The sequence below is a fragment of the Cnephaeus nilssonii genome (genome assembly GCF_951640355.1).
Source record: "Cnephaeus nilssonii genome assembly, chromosome: 5".
NCBI lineage: Eukaryota > Metazoa > Chordata > Mammalia > Chiroptera > Vespertilionidae > Cnephaeus > Cnephaeus nilssonii.
The window spans coordinates 50416184-50443740 of NC_137076.1; the positions used below are offsets into that span (position 1 = coordinate 50416184).

The following is a 27557-nucleotide window of genomic DNA, read 5'->3' on the forward strand; positions in this document are numbered from 1 at the left end:
GAAATGATTTCCAATTATTTTCCATGTTTACCACTTGCTTTTTGATATAACCTTTGGTACTTTCTAGCCACTCAGGCTTTTCTTTTTAAACTGGACCTACCTACCATTTTTATTATGGCTTCTAGAACTTGAATCAGAGAAATCTTTTCTACTCCAACATTGTAAAAGCAAACTGGAGAAGAGATAAAATCAAACTTTCTGTACAAAATTGCACAAAGATTTTGATAATGGGATATCTTGAGAAGAGACATCAATAATAACTTGTGATCAACTGACTAGGGAAGCCCTCACTTGAATCAAAGACATTTTGTAAGAATTAAAGCAGCAGATAACTAGTAACTATGTTCACAAGCCAAATGGAAGTTTATATGCAGAATGACAAAAATTAACTGCTCAACCACAATATCATAGAAAGGGACCGTGTTTGACATGAATGTCGGAATTTCTAGATTTCTGGTTGAAGGGAACAGAAGAGATGAAAAACTAGTACAATTAAATGAATACTACATTCTTTACACAGGGAAGGTTTGTAGTTGTGAGTACCCAAACTGTTTATTCTTGTATTATTGACTACAATGTTTCCATACGCACAACTGTAAACCCACTTTTGCCACACCTTGTGTAATCATACCAAAATAGTATCAGCTACCACTTGAGTGCCTTCTATCTGGCAGGTATTTTACCTTTAACATTATAAAGTGTTTATCACCATTTTACAGATGTAAAACTTTGTCCAAGTTCAAAGAGCTGTTACTTGGCAGAAGTGGTCAACAAATCTGATATTAGTTTCCTATCACATTACCAAGGAACTCTAAATATACAGTGTGGTTGGTAAGCTCTCTCAATTGTTTATTTTTCAAGGTGAAAAAGCAATGTGGAACTTGTAATTATTATGATTTGGGCCATTCCCAACATTCCTATGAAAAATTAATGTCTTTTTCTTTCAATTTGGAATCTGAGTCACCTCTGTATCCTAAGGATATTACCACAGTAACTGACATTTATTGTATGTTTGCTGAAGGGTGATATGAACCTGAGTCATGATAATTGTAAAATTCATGCAATTCACACAGGAAAAAATTAATGTTAAGTACAGTATATGTTCTTATTTAAATTAGAAAACCTAAGGTAGTAACCTGGAAAGTTAATTACTGCATTTGGTTATATGAAATGGACCTTCTTTAGAGGATGAAAAAAAATGAGACTAATTTATTCTCTATAAAACTTGTGCTAGAAAATACTAAGTTTCTCCTATTAAGGAGAAATATTTGTAACCATTTAATATTCTATGTATGCAAATCCTGTGTCATACAGCTACACAATGAGCTGATCAACAAAGTTAATGTCAGTATCAAAGAATGTATTTTTGTCTCTATTGATGATGCAGACCATCATTAGAAATTCATTATAAATGTACACTACTAAAATATTAAACAATCAAATGACCAGGTTCATTAATTATTTAGGAAACTTCATTGGGTTCATCAACAAAATATTTCCATTGGCCTCTGAAAAGGAATTTTATCACTGTATTTCATAAGACCAACAACTTTCTGCAATATCCTTTGTTTTGGTCCCAGGAAGACAGAGCCTATGACTATACACCCAGTAAAAACTCTTCTCAAAAAAAAGTCAAGCTGATTGTGAGAGCTAATTTTTTGTTCATACTAATAAAATAAAACACATGCATATTCAAACATCACATATTTAATGTCAAAATTTTGAATTCAAGTACAAAAATTAAACAACACATGATTTCAACATTAAATAACCATAACACTTATTACTCAAACAACTATACAGTGAATATCAAAAACACAAGTATAACCATAAAAACCTTAACTATATTAACAGCAAAATTATGATTTATTTCTATAACAAATAATTAACTAAAATATTAATAGTTCAAGGACCACAATGGTTAATTGCTTTTTTCTTTAGTACTGAGTAAAATTTGTATCTCTTTATCTCCTTCATTTCTTTCTACATAATAGTTAGATGCTTCTGGTTATATAACTGTTCTCATCTCTAAGACAGATAGTGATCCTTGGTAATCAAATCCAGTGTAACCATTGTCTGCAAGTGCTTTAATATTGCAAAATGCTATGTAGCGAAGTTATTATGCAAAAATTTTAGCATAAACTAATGGGTTCTATTGCTTGCTCATGAATTAGAAGTATTTAAAGTGGCAAAAGTTTACATTTTTATAAGTTCTACACAATGGTGGATTATTCTGAATTATGGCTCATGTTGTTGAAATTAATATATATCTATCATTTTAAAACCAAAAGTGCAAACCCAATTCTAAAATAGAACAGTGTTTTAATTAGCATGCTTTACAAAGAAACTTTCATACTCATGTTTACAGTATTTCTTCAGAAGAATGAGGCCTGATTGGAGATATACAGTCGCTGTCCAACATGGCTGCCATTAGCAAGTGATATTGTTGGTGATAAGGGATAGCTTGGATAAGAATAAGGCCTTGAAGTATAAGGAAGCACGCTGGGAGTCCCAGAAGAGAGGGTAGCACTAACAGGGGAAAGACTATTTATTGAGCTGCGACGGAAATTGTAGTCTGTAAATAAATACATGAACAATTATGCTGCACATCTTTATGGATACAAATTTAATTCAAAGAGACAAAGCATTAAAACTATAATCACCATTTAACATAATGTTCTAACACTCAAAATCCTGGCAATACTATATTGCTGGTTAAGACTGTGTCAGTATTCACTGCATGGCAAATCCTGACTGTTTTATCAATCAGTATTATGTTTCTTTCACTGACAGTGCTTTAGAGATCTTACTAAAATACATTCTCGGATATCTATTTTTTGGATATCTATTAATTGTTTTGTGTCTTTTTTATCACAAAAAAGCTCTGATTTCTAAAGATAAAAACAGCAAATTCATATTTGCTTCTCTTTTGGAAACTGTATTAGGTATCAAACCAGCAAAAACATTCACCCCTGGACCATAAAACTAACTGTCCAATATTTCATTATTTAAATACTAATATAAACATTTATATAACTCAACACATCAATTTAATATTAGCATCCTACTGGTACCATAAAACAGTAAAATGAATCATCTTTATAAAATAAACTTCAAAAAAACATTATCAACTTATAGTATAGAAAAATCCAAAAATTTAACCAAATTTTTTTAAAAAAACAATTACATTTGAAATATTACTGCTTCACAATAAACATTCATCTTATGCAGCAATAATTTCCTGCTTCGTTAATTGTAATGTTTATAGATGTGTGTGAATATTAAAGACCAAATTTGTAAATCCCATATTTTCCAAAAACTCAACTATGTTCTTTAGTACAGAATAAGCCATAGGTGTGACAATAACTATAAAATGATTATTTATAGAAGTTGTGTTTTTAAGAATGAATGAAAAGGAATTAGGTCATCTAATATACAGATAAAAGTTTGTTTCTATATTTCCTAGAACTATATATGAGGCCTAAAACAAATGAGCATTAACTTAATGTTGTCATGGGACTTAATATTTAGCCAACAGGAATGAGATCAACTGCAGAAGAATAAGCTCAAGCAACATCAGAAAGGACCTAGTTAAGAAAAAAAATGGAAAAATAAAAATCAATTAAACATTGGTTTGATTTCCAGCACTGTAAAACACTAATTAGAATAACTTTATAACCTTTGTATTTTTATTAATGGTACCACAAGATTAGTAAAAGCAGTTTGTTCCAAGAAGACATAAAGACATTAAAAGCATCCAGTTCAAAATATTCCTAGTATTTGAAAATTGGATAAGGAATTACTTTGATACCAAAGTAGGATAACTGCAGGTATCACAGAATTCTTCTCTTAAAGGATCCACTTTGCCTGAAGGGTTATGGTATTAAGTATAAACAGAAAGTTAGTGCTCCTATAATTCAAATCATTACTTTAGAAAAAGTTCTGGTTCTCTCCTCCTAAAGATAATTACCCCAATCCAGTCGATTTCTTTTGAGCCATGTGGCTATGACACAACTAAAAGCTCTTTCAATTTCAATAGACAAGACTGAGAAGAGTAGATCTTTAGTAGGAGGGGAAATGTTTCACAGAGAAACCACTTTCACTTTGGTTTTATATCCATTCAAGAGCTAACGCAGCCTATTCATGAAATGTGGACAGAAGAGATACCTTCAGAGGAAGATTTCTCAAACATAGTCAGAAAACTGACTAATGACATATAGTGCTTAGGTGTGGAAATGTGCATTTCTGATAGTACCACAATGTAAGCCTTTAATTTTAAAAATACTCTACTCAACTGTTGTATTCTCACATTTTTAAGGAGACTTAATCAAAATACAAAATTAGAAATTGACACTGATGACTTCATTCATACAGGACAAATCAAGAGAAGAAAATATTCCCCAAATACTACAAAGATTAGAAAACAAAAAGCTTCAGATGTTTATAAGATTTGTAAGTATTTCATAAAGTTGTGCAACCCACACCAATATAGAGAATACTTTCATCACTCTAAACAGAAACCCAGTACCTATTAGCAGTGACTCCCTATTCTTTCTCCCCCAGCCCCAGCAACCACTAATTTTTATGTTTCTATAGATTTGCCTATTCTGGATTTTTCATATAAATTGAACCATACAATTTATGTCATCCTTTCTAACTGGCTTCTTAGCATAAAATGGTTTCAAGGTTCAACCATGTTGTAGTATGTACCCGAACTTCTTCCCATTTTATATTCATTGTATGTATACTATACAACATCTTATTTATCTATTAACTAGTCAATGGTCATTAAGCTTGTTTCTACCTTTGGCTACTATAAATAATGCTAAGAAGTAATTTGTACAAGATTTTGCATGGACATATGTTTTCAATTCTCTTGAGTGAATACCTAGGAATTGAATTGCTGATACATATGGTAACACTATATTTAACTTTTTGAGGTACTATCAAACACAGCTTATACCATTTTACACTCCCAACACCAATCTGTAAGAGTAAAGCACCTGATATTTTGATCTATGCAATACATTTCCCATTCCTCATATTTTAAGCATTTATTTCCATTTTGATGGGACATTAAAATTTTTTAATGTTATTTCATCATTTTATTATTTCAATTGCTAATATTCAAATAACCATGATTGAAATAATTCAATAGTTTTTCTTCACTGGGCCACTGAATTTCATCTGAAAAACAAAGTGTTTTTTAAATAACACTGTACATACCCAGAAGGTAAAGTACAGCTGGGTTCAAACATAGAGTTTTAAAAAGTTCATCTATATTATAAAATATAAATAACATTTATCATTTATTACTTTGTACTTTCCATCCTAGTACAGAACATCAAAAACTAAGTGTAAAGTAGAAGGGAGATTTTTTAGAATTGCTAGTTATTAAGCAACTTAAACCTATGAAATATTTAAAAAGCATTAACTAGAAAATTTTAAGTGATACTTTTGGCTGAAATACATTAGTATGATCAAATTCACTGATTTTTTTAATCTCATTTACTTTACCTAATAAAATTATATTTTGACAAAATTTAAAAAGATAGTTTTTATCCTCTACTTGATTTTTCCTATCTGGCAACTGACAGCAAAGGGCAAGAAGTAGATATTAAATGGCCGATGTTTTTTGTTTGTGTTTTTTCTAAGACTAAGCCCAGAGTAGTTTAGGTCAGTCTGTTTTAAGATGATTTAGAGGAGGCTTTGAGTATGCTAATCTTAGTAATAGATAGCTGGATAAAAAAGGAAGTTACTGTCTCTGGTTCCTTATAAAGTTCTAGTTGGTTAATTCTCTATTTTTACTAGAGTAATGGTATTTTTCAGATTCAAATTCAGAAAAAATTTCATCTGCATTTGATTTTAACTAAATGGCTTTTTAAGTTTACAATATACCATCCCATATAAGTTTGAAACAGTGATATCTATAGGTTTATTTTTAAGAAACTGTTTGATTTTAAATTATCTGAAGATTATAATTTAAATATTCAAAAACAAGGATTTGAAATTCTAAAAAATGCAAACCAATCTATAGTGACAGCAAGCAGATCAGTGGTTGCCTGTGAAAGAGAGGAGGAATGAATTACATTAGGGGTGGTGGAAATGTTTATTGATTGTGGTGTCATTTAACAGATGAATATATGTCAAAACTGACCAAAGTATAGTTTTTATTTTTATTTTTTATGATTTTTTAAACTGACTTTTAGAAAGAAAAGGGAGAGGGAGAGAGAGAAACATCTGTGTGAGAGCAAAACACTGATCAGCTGCCTCCTGCAGGCTACCTACCAGGGATCAAGCCCACTCTCCCTGGGAATTGAACTGGCCACCCTTCAGTGCATAGGATAACACCCAACCAACTGAGCCACACCAGCCAGGAAAAGTGTGGATATTAAATATGTGCATTTTATTATATTTCAATTATATCTCAATAAAGTTATAAACAAACCCAACTATTTCTCTTGAGTTAATTCCAGTGTTTCCCAAACTACATCCCATACAATTGAAGTACCTCAAAAGAAGAATCCCTTAGCAAAAAAATAAAAAACCTTGGAAAAATTTAGGAAAGATAAGTTTGACAGTAAAACAGACTGCCACCACAATTATTCAATATGCTAATATGCATTATGATTTCCCCAGGGGAGTACACAGTACAGTTTTTCCCAAATTTGTTTGGCCTTAGAAACAGTTGTGTCACTGAAGAACTTTATAAATCAGTTTGGCAAGAACTTTTAATAGGAATAACATATAATATGAAAACTTTAAAAGCAAAACAAAAATTCTTGAAATATATTAAACAGAGTGATTACAAACTCAAATACCTCCAGAGGCCAAGATGTAACAAACAAACAAAACTCAAAAAGAACCAAGTGGAAATAGTATGCATCTAGCTATTTGTACTGAAATTAAGCCTAGTTGCTTTCCTTTCAAAAAGCTGAAGAGACCAAACAAATCATATCTAGTGCTTCCAATTTGCTACTTTGTATTAAGAGATTAATTATGTCAAATTTCTTTTAATGCTAGTTTCTAAACCACTTAGAAAGACAGTAATAGAACGGCAGCCTATAAGAGAAAAAATTATGATCTGAACTGCAACAATCTAGGCTTCAGTAATAGCTCGAAAACTGTAGCTCACTAGAAATAATATTTGGGCAAAAGTGAATAGAAGATAAAATCCTTTAAAAAAGAACTCGTTTCAAGTTTCATTTCTATCAGTAAAATTAGTCCTCATAATTCAAAATTTCAAATATAAGAACCTATAGGGAAAGGTAGTTCTGAGAATACCATATATTGGAATTTTTATGCTAATACCTATAAAAACAGTTATGTCTAAAGCATAACAAATATATTTCTTTGAATCTGCAGCATATTAATAAAAGCTATTATATGCTGAGCACTTACTATGTGCTAAAAATAACTATACATTATCAACACTATTTAATCCTGACAAGGTAAGTACTATTATTTTACTCTTTAACAGGATTAATTGAGGCACAGAAGGGTAAAGTAACCTATTCAAGAACACAGAACTTGTTAGTATATGGTTTGCTACCCACACAACCACAACATTTTTTGTTGTTGTTGTTGTTAATCCTCCCCTGAGGAAATTTTTCCATTGATTTTTAGAAAGAGTAGAAGGGAGAGAAACATCAGTGTGAGAGAGGCACATCGAATGGTTGCTCCCGTATGGGCCCCAACCAGGGCAGGGAATCAAGCCTGCAACCAAGGTATGTGCACTTGATTGGAATCAAACCCAGAACCCTTCAGTCCGAAGGATGATGCTCTATCCACTGAGCCAAACCGGCTAGGGCCACAACATTCTTTTTGCCTCTATATGTAAAAAGGAGTTTATATAGTAATAATCTTTACTCAAACTACAGACTACCTTTAATTTCCTATTAAAGCTTATCCTTCTCAGTTCCATGTTAAAAAAAACTATACAGTGAATCCTCATAAATATAACTTTTATTCTAAATCCTATCAACAATAATTTTAGATTACTAAATTTGAAAAGAATTAAAGTTCTATTTTCGGGTAAGTTTGAGAAATGCTAGATAATCTATATACATAACATACCCATTCCAACTACATCGACCTTAACGTACAATTTACCATTTTGGTGATTTACAATGTACACTAGGCATGTTAAACGTGTTGAGAACACCTGAAATATGGAAACCAGTTTAACTTTTTAAAACTTTGCTTAATGGGTTTATAATTAATAAAACTATAATAATAAAAATATTTCACAAGGTTTTATTGGAAAATTTTAATTATTTCTCCTTATAAGAATAACTTAAAGTTGGCTTTCTGGAAACTAAATATATAATTTAATATTCCTAAGAGATTTTCTCTTACCTTTTATTTCCTCCAAATTCTTCTACATAGGTCCAGGCTGAAGAGATTGTGTTCCCTGTCTGTAAGCAGTGAAGACAGAAGAGAATTGAGACTTTAAATTGATGTTATCCCTATCTTGGGAGTGCATGGAATCCTTGATAATTTTAGTTAAAACTTTTTATCAGTAAATAGGAAAATAAATTTAGAGAAAAGGAAACAGGTGACAAATAGTTATCATTTTTGAAGTTCTGTGAAGATGAGCAAAGACAACAGTATATTGCTACTTGAATGAAAATTATGAGTTAATACATTACCAGAAAAAGAACATATCTTTCTGTACAAATCAAGTCCTTCTTAGTTTGTTTTTCTAAGGACTACTTTTACTAATAAAATAAAGGATTTTAAAAACAAATGAAATTATCTAGTTTCTATAAGCAGATAGCCAAAGAATCTAAATGAATTTGATAAAGATCAGTACCTTTTCCTTCGGCCTTAAAAAGAGATGAATGGATGGCCAAAGTAACACTAAACTTAAAAAACATTTTTAACAGCTATACTTTATTTACTTGAAGCCTAATTTAACAATATACAGTACAACTCTAGACAGTCATCCATTTTAGGCATTCATCTCTTTATGTGCCTTAAAGCTTTCTGGTAGAAATGTATATCCAAGTCTATACTGAGAAACTGTACATAAAAGTATGAACAAATGAAAAATATTTGATAATCCACAGAAAAGTGTAGATTTTTTAAATAGTCATCTTAAAATTATAACTCAGTAGAAAAAAGTCACAATGTTTTTTAGTTTTACATGATCAAATAGGCAACTAACTAATCAATCCTCCCAGTGAGAACTTGAAAATGTAGACAATTATTATAAAAGCAAAAATATCTACCTGAAAGCATTGAGAATGACCAAAGCAGTAAAGAATTGTGGGACTGAGGCCCTAAACAAAGAAGAAAACTCAGAGAAGTATGCACATCTTTTGAAGGAGTGTTTCCCCTGGAAGGACGGCAAATTCTGAAGAGGGATCTTTGAGGCAAGAAAAGATGACAGTAAAAAGATTTAACATATGTGTAATTGGAGTACCAGATAAAGGAGAATGGGACAAAAGTAATACTTGAAAACAGAATAACTTAGAACTTTCTAAAACAGGTGAAAAACATTGATCTATAGATTTTAGAAGTAGTGAAAAGTCCCAATTAAGATAAAAACTAAGAAAGTACATATAAGTCTATCATAGTAACATTTCTGAAAATCACAGATAAAAAGAAAATATTAAAAGTAGCAGAGCAAAAAAAATAGTTTATGTTCAAAGGAATAATAAGTAAATATCAGCTGACTACTCAACAGAAACAAAGGAAGCCAGAAGACAATTAGTGTAAGTATAACCTCGAAGGGCTAAAGGAAAATAACTGCTTATCAAGTAAAAATACTATTTCAAAAAGCTGGTAAATTAAAGAAATATTCAGGCAAATTATACTGAGGTTATTTGTCATAAGCATATCCAAAGGAAAATAAAAATGAATGTCCTTTGGTCAGAATAAAGAAACAATCATAGTGGGAGCTTGGAAGTGTAGAAGGAATAGAGAGCAAAGGAAATTATAAATATGTAAATGGTAAATGAGTATAAGTGTATATTAACTAAAAACTATTACCATTCTGCATAGTATCTGATGGAGAAAACCACATATCACCTGCCATGTTGACACTATGCCTCCCAGTGGCAATGCTTGTCCAAGCACAAACCTAAAATCCCAAAGCTACCTTGTTAACAAGATTATGTTCATAAGATCTTTGTAACTTATAATGATTCACTTAGGATTCAATCAGATGTCCTACGTTCACAATATACTAGAGTGGTCTGGTTTACAAGTTTGATGGGGATAAAACTGTTTCTGAAAAGGAGGTAAACATGGGGGGAAAATCCCATCTCAGTGTACTTTAATTGTTAGAAAAATAACTTGCCAATAATGTCCCACATGTTCACCGTGTGTTATCAAATGTTTAACATAAGACAAAGGTCAGTTTTTCATTAGAATCATGTGAAGGTAGAAAGAATAGTAGTTAAGAACACACCTCTTAGCTAACTGGGGTTCCTGGGCTAATTAATCTACTAAAGCCTCAGTTTCTTTATTCGTTAAAAAAAAAAGTATAGACATTAAAATAATATTCATCTCTGATATTATCAGGATAAAGTATTAAATAAAGGCATTTAGCACAATGCCTAACATATTAGTGCTCAAAGAATCTTAATTATTATAGTAGTAATAATATTTATTATTAATTATAGAAAACTCCAATGTTTTGGCTTTGTTTTCTGAACACTATTCTTCAGTACTTATATGGCACATTTTAAAATAAAAAAGGCAGTGTTGTGGGCCTTTTACATAATTTTAAATAAGTACATGTAATTATCCTATGAAATAAATAGTTACTATTCCCATTTACAGATGAAGAAACTGAAGTTCAGGAAGGTTAAAGTAACTTTTCCAAGTAAGTAATAAAGCTGGGATGTGAATCCAGGAATTCTGAGTCTATGTGCTGTACTAAATTTAAAGTACTAAATCTCCTTTTGCTGAAATTCTTTCTAAAATGCAATATTCTAGTTCCTGACCCTCTCATCTCAAATTAGGTCAGATCATCTAATTATACATTCTCATAACAGCCTGTATACTTCAGTGTTTATCAGAACTGTAACTGTAACTGTAAATAACAGTCTCCCTCAAGAGAATGTATACGCTATGAAAGTAGCAACTGTGTCTGATTCACTACGGTGACCCTCTGGACTGTATACAAAGCAATTTTCAGTATTTGTTAACTAACATATAGAAAGTGGGGCAAAAGTAGGTTTATCATTGTTCATATAGAAAATAATACAAAAATTAATAAATAATAATACAAGAATAAGCTCTGTGTTTCATGTACTGGAAACCTACTTTCACTCCACTCTGCATTAACAAGGATTAACAATCAGCCAGCTGCCAGTTAATAACCTACAATGAGAACAGAAAGACTAAAGGAGTAAATAATAAACAAAAGAGTCATGAGAATAATGCCAAAAACAAACTTCCTTAAATAACATTTTCAAAAAGCAATTTTTCAGAGGACTTCAAAATAGCAAGACTAATGTAATATACTCCAAGAGGTGTAAGGAAGATAATTCTGAATTTTAAATCTAATACAAAACCTTTCCTTCTCCCATGCATTTATTGAACAACATAAACATATTTAAAATAAATCATAAAAAGTTAGGTTTTTTTTAGTAGTAGTTTAAAAGCTTACATGGTCTGGGTTATATAAAAGCATAATCTACCTCCCTGAAACTTTCCTCAATAGACTAAATTCCAAACCCTGGAGCTTCATATTAGTCTTTTTTCCATGTGCCAACTCTTCAAACATCTGAAGATAGCAATCATATTCCCCCTGTAAATATTAGTATGTACAGGTTAAACATCCCCAAATACTTCAGTTGTTCACTGTCCTACTTCATATAACAGTTTTCAAGTCCTCCATAGCTGTCAAGGTTTAATTAAACTCTGATGCCCAAAGCAAACATAATCCTAGACAACCTTGGCCAGGTAGTTCATCTGGTTGGAGCATCGTCCCTTATACCAAAAAAGGTTGCACATTCAATTCCCAGTCAGGGCACATACCTGATGCCCTGGTCAAAGCTCGTAGAGGCAACTGATCAATGTTTCTCTCTCACATCGATGTCTGTCTGTCTGTCCCTCTCTCCCTTCTTCTCTCTCTAAAAATAAAATAAACAAACATTCAAGATATACTCTAAGCAGAATAAAATTTAGTCCGAATATTGCATAACTTTTCTAATTTGCATTTAATTATTGTAATACTAGAAGCCCGGTGCACGAAATTCGTGCACGGCAGGGGGTTGTCCCTCAGCCCAGCCTGTACCCTCTCCAATCTGGGACTTCTGGCTCCCAACTGCTTGCCTGCCTGCCTTCCTGATTGCCCCTAACCGCTTCTGCCTGCCAGCCTGATCACCCCCTAACCACTCCGCTGCCAGCCTGGTTGATGCTTAACTGCTCCCCTGCCAGCCTGTTTGCCCCCAACTTCCCTCCTCTGCCAGCCTGGTCACCCCTAACTGCCCTCTCCTGCAGGCTTGATCACCTCCAACTGCCCTCCTCTGCCGGCCTGGTCACCCCTAACTGCCCTCTCCTGCAGGGTTGATTACCTCCAACTGCCCTCCCTTGCAAGGCCGGGTGCCTCCCTTGGTCCCTCTCAACTGCCCTCCCTTGCAGGCCGGGTGCCTCCCAACTGCCCTCCCCTGCTAGCCATCTTGTAGTGGCCATCTTGTGTCCACATGGGGGCAGGATCTTTGACCACATGAGGGCAGCTATATTGTATGTTGCAATGATGGTCAATCTGCATAGTACTCTTTTATTAGATAGGATAGAGGCCTGGTACAGGGGTGGGGGCCAGCTGGTTTGCCCTGAAGGGTGTCCCGGATCAAGGTGGGGTTCCCTTGGGGTGTGGGGCGGCCTGAGAGAGGGGCCTGTGGTGGTTTGCAGACCGGCCACGCCTCCTGGCAACCCAAGCAGAGGCCCTGGTATCTGGAATTTATTTTCCTTCTATAATTGAAACTTTGTAGCCTGGAGCGGAGCCAAGCCTGGGGCTCTGGCAGCCATTTCTGTGGCAGTTAATTCACCTTCTACAATTGAAACTTTGTAGCCTTAAGCGGGTGGGCCCGGCCAGGGTGTGCGGAAAGCTTTGCTTCCCCTGTTGCCGCCAGCAACCCTGGCCTGCTCTCTCAAGCTCCATTCTGCCGCCATTTGTTTGAATTTGTTTTTCTATAATTGAAACTTTGTAGCTTGAGTGGAGGCTTAGGCCTGCAACAGCTATGGAAAGCTTGGCTTCCTCTGTTACCTGGGAAACCTTTTTCTCTGTGGCTGTAGCCATCTTGGTTTGGGTTAATTTGCATACTCGCCCTGATTGGCTGATGGGCGTGGCTTGGCTGATGGGTGTGGCTTATGTAGCAGAGTGATGGTTAATTTGCATATTGCCATTTTATTAGAGAGGATGAGAATCTCTAGAGTAGAATGACTCAATCTGGCTTTGATATCCTAGATTCATTTCAATGCAAGAACTTAAAAATCTTGAGTCTACTATTAAATAAATCATATGAAATAAAGAAAAAATCATGACTACCTCATCGTATTTGTAAATACCCCTCAGAAGCTAAGAGAATGCTTTCACAGGGTAAGTAATTCTACTCTTGCTTAGTATCTCCTCTTTCCCTCTAGTTCATAAGACAAAAGAAATAACTTTCCAATGCTCTGTCATTACTATTTCTATGTATGACATACCTATAGTTCATACCAAGGAATCCCTCAAGGGACTCTTGATCACTCAAGGAAACAATTTGTGATCTCTCAAGGAAACAAATGTAGACACATAATATACACAGGTGAGACTCATTTAAATTAACACTTCCCTGCTTGAATTATTTAACTCTTGCTTTTGGTAAAAATTATATAGTTCAGAATACAATTTTAAACCTTTTTACCAAAGATTCATAATGACTCACTTTGAGCCTTATAATTCTGTGCCCAAAATAATCCAATACTTTCATAAATCCTCAACTACAGATTTGATCATCCTTGGACCAAAAATTAATATAGCAGTAGAAGAAAAAAAAGCCCAACACATATATGACACATATACTGCAAATTGATTTGTTTACCCCATAATATAACTAGCAAACAAGCAGACTAGTACAGATAGTCCTCGGGTTACGTCGGACTCGATGTAGTTTCGTGGTTACATCGCCATTTCCCCTATATTTATAAAAAAGAAAAGTTCCGTCATTTCGACGTATGTACATATGTGCTTTATGTTTTTTATTATTTATTTACCACAAGTAAAGGTCAGGAATTATTATCTTTCTTTTAAATATTTTTAACTGTTTCACTTCATTACTGCTGTGTATGTGCTCCATGTGAGTGACATGTAGTTGCTTATGTAGGTGGGGTTCCGACTTACGGCGAAAATCGTGTTATGTAGCGCCGTAGGAACGGATCTCCGATGTAACCCGAGGACCTACTGTATATTGCTGAAACAAAGGTAACAAGAAAAAAGTTAATGACCTTGCAGTCATAATTATAACAATCTATCTAGAAAATAGAATTATGAAGGTTTTAAAAAAGTGAAGTATCTCTAGTAATATCCTTAGAAAAACAGTAAAAGAAAATAAAAAGCTAAAGAAAAAATGAAGGTCACCCTGGCTAGGTGGCTCAAACAATTGGGGCATTGTCCTATACATCAGAAAGTTGTGGGCTCAATTCCAGTCAGGGCAAATACCTAGGTTGCAGGTTCAATCCCAGTCAGGGCATATAGGGAGGCAACTGATGGATGTTTTTCTCCCTCTCCTTCCCCCTCTCTCTAAAGTTAATAAAAATATATTCTTGGAAGAGGATTAAAAAAAAGAGAGAGAGAAGGAAAAGTGAAGGCCAACATAGATATCTATTAAAGAAGTTGGATTTGAACATACCAGTTTACATTTTTTATTTATTCAAGAGTCAGAGTGCCAATAGAATTAATTTTTGTATAAAAATCAAGCTATACTGTTTAAACACATAACAAAAGAGGTATTTCAGAGTAAACTCACCAAAATATCAGGCATTACAGATTGATGTTTCTAATTATTGCATTCCTATATACTTTTTAACCAAAGTCATAGATACAATTATAGTATAAACTAGAGGCCCAGTGCATGGGATTCATGCACTGGTGGGGGGTGTGGCCTGCGGGGATCAGCCTGCTGTGAAAGCGCTGCTCATCCCGAGTAGCCGAGCGGCACTCCCACTACTGTGTTGAGCGTCTGCCCACTGGTGGTCAGTGCACATCATAGTGACTGGTTGACCAGCTGTTCTGGTTGTTCCACCATTCGGTCGTTGGACTTTTATTATATAGAATTATTATCAGTGTTGTATACAGATTATATTTACTGAATCACAGCAATGCAGGAAGGTATGTAGCTAGTCAAATAAATCATTTTCATAAAATATGTATTATGCATATAAAGTCTACATATAGGCCATTTTTAATAGCTCAAATATCAATTGCCATGAGATAAATAATGGCACAAAAGTAACTAATATATGTTTAGCCAAATACTACAAATTCAAGAAACAAGAAAAACCAAGTAGTTATTAATATTCTGGTTATTTAAAGCTTCTAATTAATTAGGGAAACTAAAGTTTATTTTGTTTGTTTGTTTTATTTAAATCCCCAAGGGAAGTTCATCATTCTTGGAGGTACTGCACTACCAGGTCTTAGATAAAGGATGTATTACTCCAGGATAAATAATATAATTGAAATTAGCTAATAAAGAGTAGATTCTATATTTAATCTTAACCGAAAGGCACAGAAGCAACTGACATGGAGTAATTTTAAAGTGGTTAAAGTATAGATGGTCACTTGAATAAATTTCACCGCAGTAAAACCTATTTTCCAAAACAACTTCTGTCTCCATTTACTAGTTCATTCACTAAATTATACTGCTGTAGTATAAGCAATCACTATCTACTAAAGTAGGAAGCAGAGATAAAGGTGTCATAGGCTGAAGGCTATGTGCAGCTTCTCACACAGACTTTATTGATTCTAAATCCCCCAAAATAAGCAAACCATAGAAGAGAAAAATCAATACAACACTGAAATTCTATTTATAGCCAGGCTAAAAAATATATTTAGGTGACACCATGTGGCAAAATTATGCATTGCTATTGATGTATAAGAACGGAACATATGAGGCAAATTTTATTGTGACATTAACTCAAGAGGGGAAATTTTACAAAACATTATTTTCTAAAATATTAAATGACAAAATCAGATGTTGTATTTATAAATAAATAAAGCAGTAGCAACTGTTAAAACTGTTTTATTAATCAGAACAAGTATTTTAGGAAAGTATTAGTTAAAGATGTTGAAAAAATTATAGGATAGAAGATCAAGCATGATTAAACAAATGTATAAAAGTAAATGAAATCACATGATCACTTTAGCCAGTTAATAACAACTATGGAAAAATATTAGTCAGATGATATGTTTTAATATACATCATTTTCCTAGATTCTGTTTACAAAAAGAAAATTAATTTCAAAACTTTTAAGTAATTAAGCTGTTTTATAAAATCTTGGTTTTGATTATAATTAACAAATTTAGATAAGAAAATAACCAAAAGGCATTACATGTTCATACAAATAAAACAGGTGACTGACTGAACCTTTCATTTTTTAATCTAGTTGTTCTGCTGTAAGGTAGACAGATACAAGCTTTGAACTGTATAAAGTAAAGAATATTAAACTGAGAGTTAATTCATGCAGAAGTAGCTCTTAATTTTCAACTATTTGAACTTAAGTATGTATCTTGGTAGACAAAAAAATTCAAGTATTATTTTTGGTCCTTCATAAGATTTTTAACCGTACTTTAAACAAAACCATTAATTGGGAGGATAAGAGAGTACTTAAGTTCACCAAATAAAACCCTCATATGTGAAGGCACTGAGGTCCACAAAGAGTAAATGATTCATTTGCCATTCCAAGGTCATAGTTTATTGGTGGCTGAGACTGTAGATTATTGTACTTCTATTTGATTACTCATTACTATCCTATATAATAAAAGGCTAATATGCAAATCGACCAAACGGCAGAACGACCGGTTGCTATGATGAGCACTGACCACCAGAGGGCAGATGCTCAAAGCAGGAGCTGTCCACTAGTGGTCAGTGAGTTCCCACAGGGGAAGCGCCACTCAGCCAGAAGCCAGGCTCATGGCTGGCGAGCACAGCAGCAGTGGCGGGAGCCTCCCTCACCTCCACAGCAGCGCTAAGGATGTTCGACTGCCGTGGGGGTGGGCCTAAGCTGTCAGTCGGACATTGCCTGAGGGTTCCCGGACTGAGAGTGTGTGCAGGCCAGGCTGAGGGACACCCCCTTCCCCGAGAACACGAATTTCGTGCACCGGGCCTCTAGTATTAAATAAGCAGCTTCTCTCACAGTACTAATCTATAATAATAAAAGGGTAATATGCTAATTAGACCAGACGCCATTCTGGACGTCCTGCTGGATGAAGCCGGGGCCAGAGGGAAGCCCAGGGAAGGAAGGCCTACTCTTGCACAAATTTTGTGCATCGGGCCTCTAGTTCCATAATAACTATGGTCTGTTAATACAAGTGTTAGTAGGATAAAAATTATAAGGAATACCACATGATGGCCTGTTAGAAAAAATATTTAAATTTCAAGAGGAATAGAAGTATATTTTCATGAATATTGGGCCCTCATGGAGGGTCAAAGACACATAGTTGAGTTAATGGAAATTTCTTCTCACCACTTGATCATATGGAAACAAATTAAAGTATAAAATGTTGATGCTGATGCTACTTCTTGTTTAAGTGAATTTTAAAGCAGACTTAGCAAATTTTGTTCTTTAATATATCAGTCTGAAATACTATCATAATGGTCAAATCTGTGATTAAAACAGGAAAGGAAAGAATAACTTTCTAAAACTATCATTTTTCTTCTAATAATTTGTAATTAATTTTTTCATTATAATACAGTACCATTATATGGTACCTAGCTTAAGAGTCTCCTAAAATTATTTCTTAAATTAAAAACAACAACAACACTGAAAGTTTCTCTTTCTTTCAATTTATTGGCAAATTTCTAAAATCAAATTTGATTTTTTGTATTTCTGCCCATCAATCTGGAAATAATGACAGCTCATAAGAAAAAAGCACCTTATTTTTCACAATTAAACTTCTCAGAATACTATTCCTTTATCCTGCTGTCTTCTATTTTGTAACTTTCAACCAAGTTATAAGTGATAACAGAAATCAAAATCTAATTTAAATATTTAAAAAATAGAACAAATAGTGATCATAGTTGGAATTTATATACTAATATTTTACCACTCACTGTCCAGAAAAAAGTAAAGATTCTAATAATGTATGTAATTACAAAGTCAAATATGAGAAGTAATATGCATGTCAGCCATAAAATTAATATTGAAAAAAGAAAATACAGGAAATATTAAAAAGAAGAATATTCACACATACAATGGTCCACACAAACCAGAATAGATTAATCTAGAAAAAAAAGTACTTGCTCAGAGGAAAAGCAAGTAATATCAACATAGTTGTAATAAAAAAAATACAGTACTTGTAAAGTTTTAAAAAGCAGAACTGCTGAAATTTCAATTAACTAAAGTCCACTTACTTTTAATTTCCAATTATTAAAATCTAACTAAAATTACCAAAACAAACATTATATACAACTCTGCCATTAACCCACCACCATGCTGTTTTTCTAAATGTTCTCATGTGGTGTCCCTCTCTGACCATAAACTCTTCTTACCATTTACAACACAGATCGGGTGTGAGGTGTGCCCTTTCCTTTGTACTCCAAAATACCCTATGCTTGCCTTCTTCAGTAGACTGTGACTCCGTTAGAGCAAAAACAACGTTTTATTTATCTTTAGCTCCAGATTGCTTAGGAAGTACACTTAGCACAGGAAAGGCATTCAAAACAGATTTGTTCTTTAATTAAAACTTCATCAGTCATGGCCAAAACAACAGAATACTCAGATTAAATTAAATCAATGGCATAAGCTGGTTTGTAACAAGAGGCTCTTCATCCCTATCTTAAAACTTTAGGTGGTCATACAAGTAAAACAAACAAACAAACAAAAAACCTACTTCATCAGTATTGCAAACATAGAAACAAGAAAATAAATGCCTTGCCTGAATGAGTTGTTAATAAATATCTCTCAAGGTGAATTATCAATACACACTGAGGTGACCTCCCTCCTTCCAGTAAGTATTCTCCAAGACTTTCTTCTTCAAAATTATAACTCTCCAGAGCTTTTCTTTACCTCCTTGATTTTGCTTATTCCAGTCCTAGATGATGAATAATCCTCCAGGAGAAAGTAGTGGCAATAATGGAAGGCCCCAATTAAAAACAGAGGCAAAATTTGAAGAATAGCAGAATTATTCATACTCATAGTCTGATCTATTATTAAAGATACAGTATTTTGAAACAGAAGTCTTATTTAAAAGGATGATATTAAATGACCCAAGAAGTCTCCATACATCAAATATTTGGTATAGAGCTATCTATCTCCTATGCCCCAATTCTGTATTCCACCCATTAAATTCAATGATTATCCCACTTATTACAAGTTCCTAAATATAACCAGTTAACACAATTTCTCATCCTATCGATTGAGGTTAGAGAGTTTATTCTCTGACATTATGAGGATGAAGGTAGTCTCTAACTTTGAAGTAAAAGAAAAATGAGGGTTCAATTTTGGCATTAATTCCAGCTTTCCTCCTATGTAAGGGCATTTTGCTTAAAATAGAGCTCACTTTAAATGGGAACCAAAAATAAATAAATAAATAAAAACCCAAAATATTTTAAAAATTAATGTTAAGGGACTATATAACAAGTGCTTTTGGGATTCTGGTAAGAGCACTAAATGGTCACTAAAAGTAAACTCTCAAATTTCTAGTACTCATTTAGATGCCTAGTACCCTTTAAAAAACTATTTTCCTCATAACACTAATGAGAGTCTTAATTTAACTAAATAAAGTCTACTTTTTTTTCAAACTTGAAAAATGAACATGGTAATGCCAAAACAAAGTGGACATTAAAAGTATATTCTTAAAGAGCTCTGAAATAAAAAGCTAAATTAACAAAACTCATCAAAGTAAGATTAAATAATGTTCAAAATAGCATCAAACTAAAAAAAAAATAGCATCAAATTGAAAGACTAGAAGTGTATTAAAGTAATTACTACACTCTAAGAGATCATCTTAAAATAATAGTTAATTTCACTAACTAGAAAATTATATTCAAATTCTTTAATAAAATAAGAGCCAAAGGTTATTTAATACTTAATGAACTCCATTTGAGGGACTCCAGAACAAATCAATAACCTCTCAAGATCTTAGAAAAATCCAAGGCTTGAAACATGTAAATATTTAGCAGGATAGCAATAACAAACACAACACCCCTTCCCCTCTAAGAACACAACACTACCACCATTATCTCAACCCTGAACATCCAATTAAACCCTGCAAACTTTATCTAAAGGAAACTTCATGTAAAAACACATTAACTTTTTAAAAGTCCAGACACTCAAATATTAATAAATGGAAAAAGCACATCAGATCATCACCACAATGACATTAACTCTATCCTTTACCTGCCATGTGGCATCTTATAATCTCCTGGCTGTCTACGGCACCTTAAGTGACTTAAATAATAACTGAAAGCCTGACATTTGTTTTTCAATCACACATTCCTAGACCCCTGATCTCTGACTCTTCCACATCCTGAATTCTCTCTCTCCTTCTCCTCAGTTGCCTCTAACTCAAACTTTACTCATATTTCTAGACAATTACAATAAGGAATTTTCTGTTACTGTCTGTAGACAAGGCCTCAGGCCTTGTATACTGCATCCAAGCAAGCCCGTAAAGTTTAATTGAAAATTTTGGCTTATATTTGGCTTAGCTCTTTTCTCTAATGGTGAATAGAAACTGGAAAAATATATAAAACACAAATTATTCAAGTTTTTATTATAAGAAGCTTTAATATAAAGTTGATAAAATCTAAAATAGATAACTATAAAGCAAACTGCCTGTGCCCTCTAAGGATTTCATTTATTGAAGTTTATTTTATTCCTAATTAACATAATCAAGCTAGGAATACTGTACCTGAACAGGGGTTTTCTTTGGGAACTAAAAGCTACAAGTTAAATATGGTCCTAGTACTCAAGTAAAAAAAAAAAATCATTTTAATATTAAATTAAAAGCTGATGAAAAACCTCCAGTTTCATTTAACATCTGATCTTCTTTATGGGAGAACCAGATGGAGAAACCATGTCTAAATAAAAAAATCTGACATAAAATAAACTAAGGAGACTATGTTTTAAGAATCATATTTAAGTTAAATTTGTAAGTAAGTGAGGATAGAAATAAAATATATTTCAGCATTACCATGTTGGATCAGATATAAGTATCCTGGGAAAATCTTGCTCAGCAACTAATTATCTATATTTACTCCAAAATAATAATTTGATCCATTTTTCTCTAAAAATCCTAATTTGAATTATTTGCTACCCACCTAATTTTATATTTAACTTTGTCTTTATTAAAAGAAAAATAAAAGGTTCCTATTATGTACATTGATGGAAACCATACCTAATAATTTATTAACTTAAATGACTAAATTTACCAAATATTTCCAAAGTAATAACTAAGGACAGTACTGAAAAGTTTCTTTGAAGGGAACTCTACCTTCAGTCCTAAATTTATGACCAGTTCTCCAAATCAGAATCTCCTAAAAATTTTCATAATACCATGGGAGTGGCTATAATGGATAAGCAAATCTAAATAATATGTAAAAATTACTTTCCCTTTTGGCAATATTTTTCTTTTACTATCTTAACAAATTTAAGGATATCAATTTTAAATGGATATAAGCTTCAGTAGTACAGTTCTGCAATCATATAACAAATCAATTTTAAGCTTAGCGAGTTTGACAGCTACAATAAAAAACACATAGTTATAATCCTTAGTAGGTAAACTTTCCTTTTTATAGTTGATTTTCAAGAAACTACTATTCTTCTAATAAATATTATTTGGGGTACAAAGTCATCACCAACTGAAATATATAGCTGCAATTTGAAAAATGAAATAAACTGATGGGAAGGGGGTAGCTAACAAAACACTAAAAAACAGAAAGTAGGGTAATACCAGAGCAATATTTCATCTCTTCCTTCACAATGCCAAATATTTAGTTAGCATATGGCCCAAAGTCTTTCTTTTTTTATGTCAGAGGGAAAAATGTGAAGATGGAACAAGGTTTGTGGGAGGCACATCCCACACAAGAGTGTGACCACCCAATCATCATACTTATGAACTACAAAAGGATCCAAAGCCTTTAACTATCCCACAAATGTTTTAGAGAAAGTTACTTTTATCAAAGCCTGAAATTAATGGTCATAAACATCTTTTAATTATGCTTTTTGTCTTTCATGAGTAATTTCCAGATTGGTGAGCATAAAGCTGTCTACAAATGACCCATCTAAAATGCCTCTGATTTTACCAACTACCTACCCCCACACCCAAAAAAGATTACGGGGTAGGCTTCCCCAAAGAAATTGGTTTAAGTAACAAACCCTGTAACTTATATAGAAATTATTTCAAATTAGGATCAGTCATTGCAAAACAATAAACTAATGAAACAGAATCATAAACTCTAAAGTAAATACGCAATGTTTCAAAAAACTAAATAGCCCTGGCTGGTGTGGCTTGCTCAGTTGGTTGAGCATCCTCCCATGCACCAACAGGTGTCCAGTTCCATTCCCAGTCAGGGCACATGCCAGGGTTGCTGGCTTGATTCTGGGTAAGGGGTGTGCAGGAGACAACCAATGGATGTTTCTCTCTCATACCAATGTTTCTCTCTCTCCCTCTTACTTCCTCTCTCTCTAAAATCAATAAAAACATACTTTAAAAAATAAATAAGCTAAACATAGGAAGTCTCTATAGGATTAAAGTCTCAACAAAATTTACCACAAATTCATAAAACTGAGGTAAAATTTATGCTAAATACTCACCACTAAAGTTGAATTCAAAATAAATAAATTTACAAATAACCTATAATATTCCATATTCTACAATATTATTTAAAGTATTTTTAAACTTACCCAAATGAAGTAATGTAAACTGGGCTGCCAGTTCCTTTGCATCTTCTAACGTAGTGCAGAGTTTGTCTGGCATGAAGTAACTCTGGGATCCATTTGCAATAGCAGGAATAACGATTTTATATACCAAGAGGACTTTGCCATCTTGACTTGTTGTTGAATATAAATAATATTCTGGTGGTGCCCAATTATTTTTGTTGCAGTAATAATCCAAATGCATTACTGCAGAATTGAAATGATTTGATTTTAAAGAATACATACTAATTGGAGTAAGCTTTGTTCCAGGAAAAAATGGGTAAGTGCATCTATCGATTTCAGAGGGGCCTGGGCTATGCTGACCATTGAGACGAGCTGGAAGAGCTGGTGGCTTGCCTAGAGTTTTTGGATGGCTCTCTTCTTTGTTAGCAAACACAATCAAGTTTTCAGAATTGGGGCTAATCTGACCATTAAGATGCTGTCTCCAAGTATTTTCTTTATTTACTGGTTTTGCCAGTGTTACCTCAATACTTGCTCCATCAATGCACTTCCCATTCATAACAGACATAGCAGCCACTGCATCTTCTCGGTTGAAAAAATGAACAAAAGCATAATCTCTAAGTTTCTTTACTCTTTCAACTGCACCAGGTTTGAATTTATTGAATTCTGCTTTAATTGTTTCCTCTGCAGTTGAGATCATTAAATTTCTAACATAGAGAACTTTAACTCTCTGCATGGTTTCCTCATCAACCTCTTTCTCTGGGTCAGCCCAATCTACTTGAATGGTATGGCCCCATAGTTGGAATGTTCCTACAAAAAAGAATAAGTTAATCTGAAGACAATTAAAACACAAGTCAAATATTGTTAAGTAAAACTGTTTCTCCAAAGAAGCAGAAACTCAAATACATATCAATATATTTGGTTAAGTATTATAGTTTCCCACTCATGAAAATTTACTAAGGCAAAACTAATCAGAACTTATGGTAAAATTAATTTTAAGACTAAACAAAACAAATATACTTCAAAGAAAGATCATTAGAAGAATCAGACATTGTCTTTTGAATTTTTATCAAGCAACAATTAACTTATAAATATATCATCCATTAATCAGTAAGTTATAAATAATTATTAATTTCATATAAACAACTTCATTTACTTACTAACTTAATCCTTATTCCTCTAAAGGCATTATGTATTTTCATAATATTCATCTATAAGGTACTGTCATTTTTAAATATTTACAATTGAGGGAATATGGAAAAATAACCTTAAAAAGGATAGGCTTACCTGGAATTAGTTTTCTCCGGGCCATAGCAGCAGCTCTGTGAGATTCATATTCAACAAATGCAAAACCACGATTTTTAGTCTTATCAGTTGCACTTGGATAAACAATGACATCTACAACTCCTTCTGTAACTTTCTTCATTTCATCCAAAATTTCTTCTTTCTTCTTTTCCTTGGGAATAGCTCCAATAAATAATCTGCAATTATCCAAGCTTACACATACACCAATAAACTTCCCTGGTCGAATCTCATAATTATTAAGAATTCTGATGGCTAACTGGGCTTCTTCTTTTGTAGTGTACATGACAAAAGCGTAACCTCGATTTTCACCACTAAATTCCATCATAAGTCGAAATTCATATATCTTCCCAGCTCTTTCAAATACAGGGACTAACTCATCTTCATACATATCACGAGGTATTTTTCCTACAAAAACTTCACAGCCTCTAGGTGGAGGTGGACCTTCCCAACCTGAAAGACAAAAATACAGATAAATTTTAATAAGATATTTATATTCACTATTCATTCGTTCATTGCACAAATGTAGACAGCCTTCTTTGTATCATGTACTATTTTAGGTGCTGGGGGATCCAAGAGTGAACAAAACAGAAACCTCTTCCCTCATGAAGCATATATTCAATACAGAAAGAAGACTGAGTAGTAAGTGCTATAAAAATAGAGCCACAGAAGGGTTAAGTTTTTGTAGTCAGGTAAATCTTGTCTGATAACATGAAGTTTAAGCAGACACCTCAATGAAATGAGGGAATGAGCTCTGAGGATATATCAGGAAGAAGAAAAAGCAAGTGCTTTGTATATTAGAACTCAGAACACGCAGGCTATATGGCTAACATGTACTTGAGGGAGGAGTAAAGTAGTAGGTAATGTGGTCATCAATGTAACTGGAGGCCAAGATTTCATTTTAAGTCTGATAGGAAGTTAATTGGAGTGTTTTGAGCAAAGAAAATGCATTGGCTATTGGTAGAAAAACAAAACATTATATCTAACCAGAGGCTCGGTGCACGAAATTCATTCACTGGGGGAGGAGGGGTCCCATCAGCCCAGCCTGCATCCTCTGGCAGTCCGGGAGCCCTCGAGGGATGTCCGACTGACGGCTTAGGCCCGCTCCCCACAGTCAGACATTCTTAGCACTGCTGGGGAGGTGGGAGAGGTTCCTGCCACTGCCGCTGCACTCACCAGCCATAAGCCCGGCTTCTGGCTGAGCGGTGCTCCCCCGGTGGGAGTGCACTGACCACCAGGGAGGCAGATCCTGCGTTGAGCATCTGCGCTCTGGTGGTCAGTGCGCGGCATAGCGACCGGTCATTCCGCTGTTCGGTCGATTTGCATATTAGCCTTTTATTATATAGGATTATCTGTTTGCATCTGATTTGCATCTAGAGTAGACACCACTCCTTCCTCTACTCACTGGTCTTTCAAATTCCTCCCAAAGACCTCCCCTTTAATTTCTAGAGGACCCTTTTCCACACTGACTCAATCCTGACTTCTTTCTAAACCAACCTAATTTCTTTCTCAACTGCTTCTTAATGCAAGAGAATTAAAAACTGTAATGGTAAAACATGCCTAACATTATAAAATCTACCTTCTCCCTAACATTAAAAATTACTGCTGCCCTAGCCAGTTTGGCTCAGTGGATAGAGCAATGGCCTGTGTACTGAAGGGTGAAGGGTGCATACCTTGATTGCAGACTCTATCCCCAGCCCTGGTCAGGGCACATGCAGGAGGCAACCAATCATTGTTTCTTTCTCTGTGTCTCTTCCCCTCCCTTCCACTCTCTCTAAAAAATCATTGGAAAAATATCCTCAGGTGAGGAGTAACAAAAAAAATTTATTGCTAAGGTCTAAAAGCAGTTACAAAAAATAGAGCTACTGTTTGGGATACTTGTAAAGATATATACATGATGAAAATGACTACACTAAAGCTTCGATTTTTTTTTTTAACATAAACAAATCCACACCTGGAGGAGGACCACCAAATTTCCTTTGCCCATTTTCTTGAACCATGTTGTAACCAGTCTTTTCCATCAGAGCAAGTAATGCTGCTTCATTCTGCGTACCAGTTCGGACTTTACTGCATCCATTTGTTCCATCTATATTTTCTTCATTCATGGCTGCAGTTCCTAAAACAAAGTATTAAAAAACAGTGATTATAACATGGAGCATCAGTAATCTATGAAGCATTTCTTTGGGATGCAAGAAGTCAAGGATAGTTATGGCTGCTACATTTGGTGACCACTGCAGTCCTGCCCCCCAAAGTTCTCTACAATGGATGCTGCAAACTTCTTTTAATGTCAATTAAGCAGTACCTTTACAAGGCCTAAGCTATAAGAAAGGTAGGTGAAAGTGAAAAAGAGAACAATAAAAGGAGCAACAAAAACAAGAATGGGGAAACAGAAATAAGTGAGATTTGGAAAAGGAAAAAGAAAGCAGTAGGGGGTGAGGGCATGTTTGGGAGTGGGGTGTGTGTGTGGGGGGGGCAATGGTAAGATATGTACACATATCATTCCTTAATAAAGAAAGGGAAAAAAAAGGAAAAGAATACTGTTGTCAATGAATATATGATCTATCCATACAGCGCAAAGTTTAAGTCTTGTCCCATTATCTTAAGCTTCTACTACAAATCAAAACTAATGGGGGAAATCAGTATATTTATTTTTTAAATCTTAGAATCAAGAAGACTCTTCTAAAAAATAAACAGAAAAACTTCAAAGGAACATATCTGAAAAGCAAACACACACACACACACACACACACACACACACACACAAATCTAAGAAAATTACAGAGCAAAATGATCTGCAACACATGCAATAGAAGGCTTATTTCCTAAAATTAAAAAAAAGCAGGATACAGTATAATTAAGAGCAAGCTCAGGTTACTAAATGACTGCTTAAATGTGAATCCTAGTTCTTCCTCTTACTAGCTGTGACTCTGGACAAGTTTGGCCTCAGTCTACTTGCCTCTAAAAAATGGATTATAATGGTTTTTACCTCACGGGGTTGTTGTCAGCATTGTGCATAAAGGGCTTAAAATAGTATTTTGCACCTGGCCAGTATTACTCAGTGGCTGAGCATCAACCCATGAACCAAGAAGACACCAGTGCAATTCCCAGTCAGGGCACATGCCTAGGTTGCAGGCTCAATCCCCAGTAGGGAACATGCAGGAGACAGCTGATTGATGTTTCTCTCTCATGGATGTTTCTATCTCTCTATCCCTCCCCCTTCT

General features: G+C 34.0%; 1 protein-coding gene across 2 annotated transcripts; it reads right to left on the bottom strand.

Annotated features, from left to right (window-relative positions):
- Positions 1-2375: 2375 nt before the first annotated feature.
- Positions 2376-26441, bottom strand: RBM46 (RNA binding motif protein 46; the record flags this gene model as incomplete). 2 transcript variants are annotated; one of them, XM_079773046.1, is made up of 4 exons in its annotated part: positions 2376-2575; positions 23062-23844; positions 24322-24789; positions 26291-26441. In XM_079773046.1, 4 exons carry the CDS (start codon positions 26439-26441, stop codon positions 2376-2378), a joined length of 1602 nt encoding a protein of 533 aa, XP_079629172.1. The 2 variants fall into 2 exon arrangements, with proteins under 2 accessions (XP_079629172.1, XP_079629173.1); XM_079773047.1 differs by lacking the exon at positions 2376-2575 and adding an exon at positions 8362-8417.
- Positions 26442-27557: the final 1116 nt, after the last annotated feature.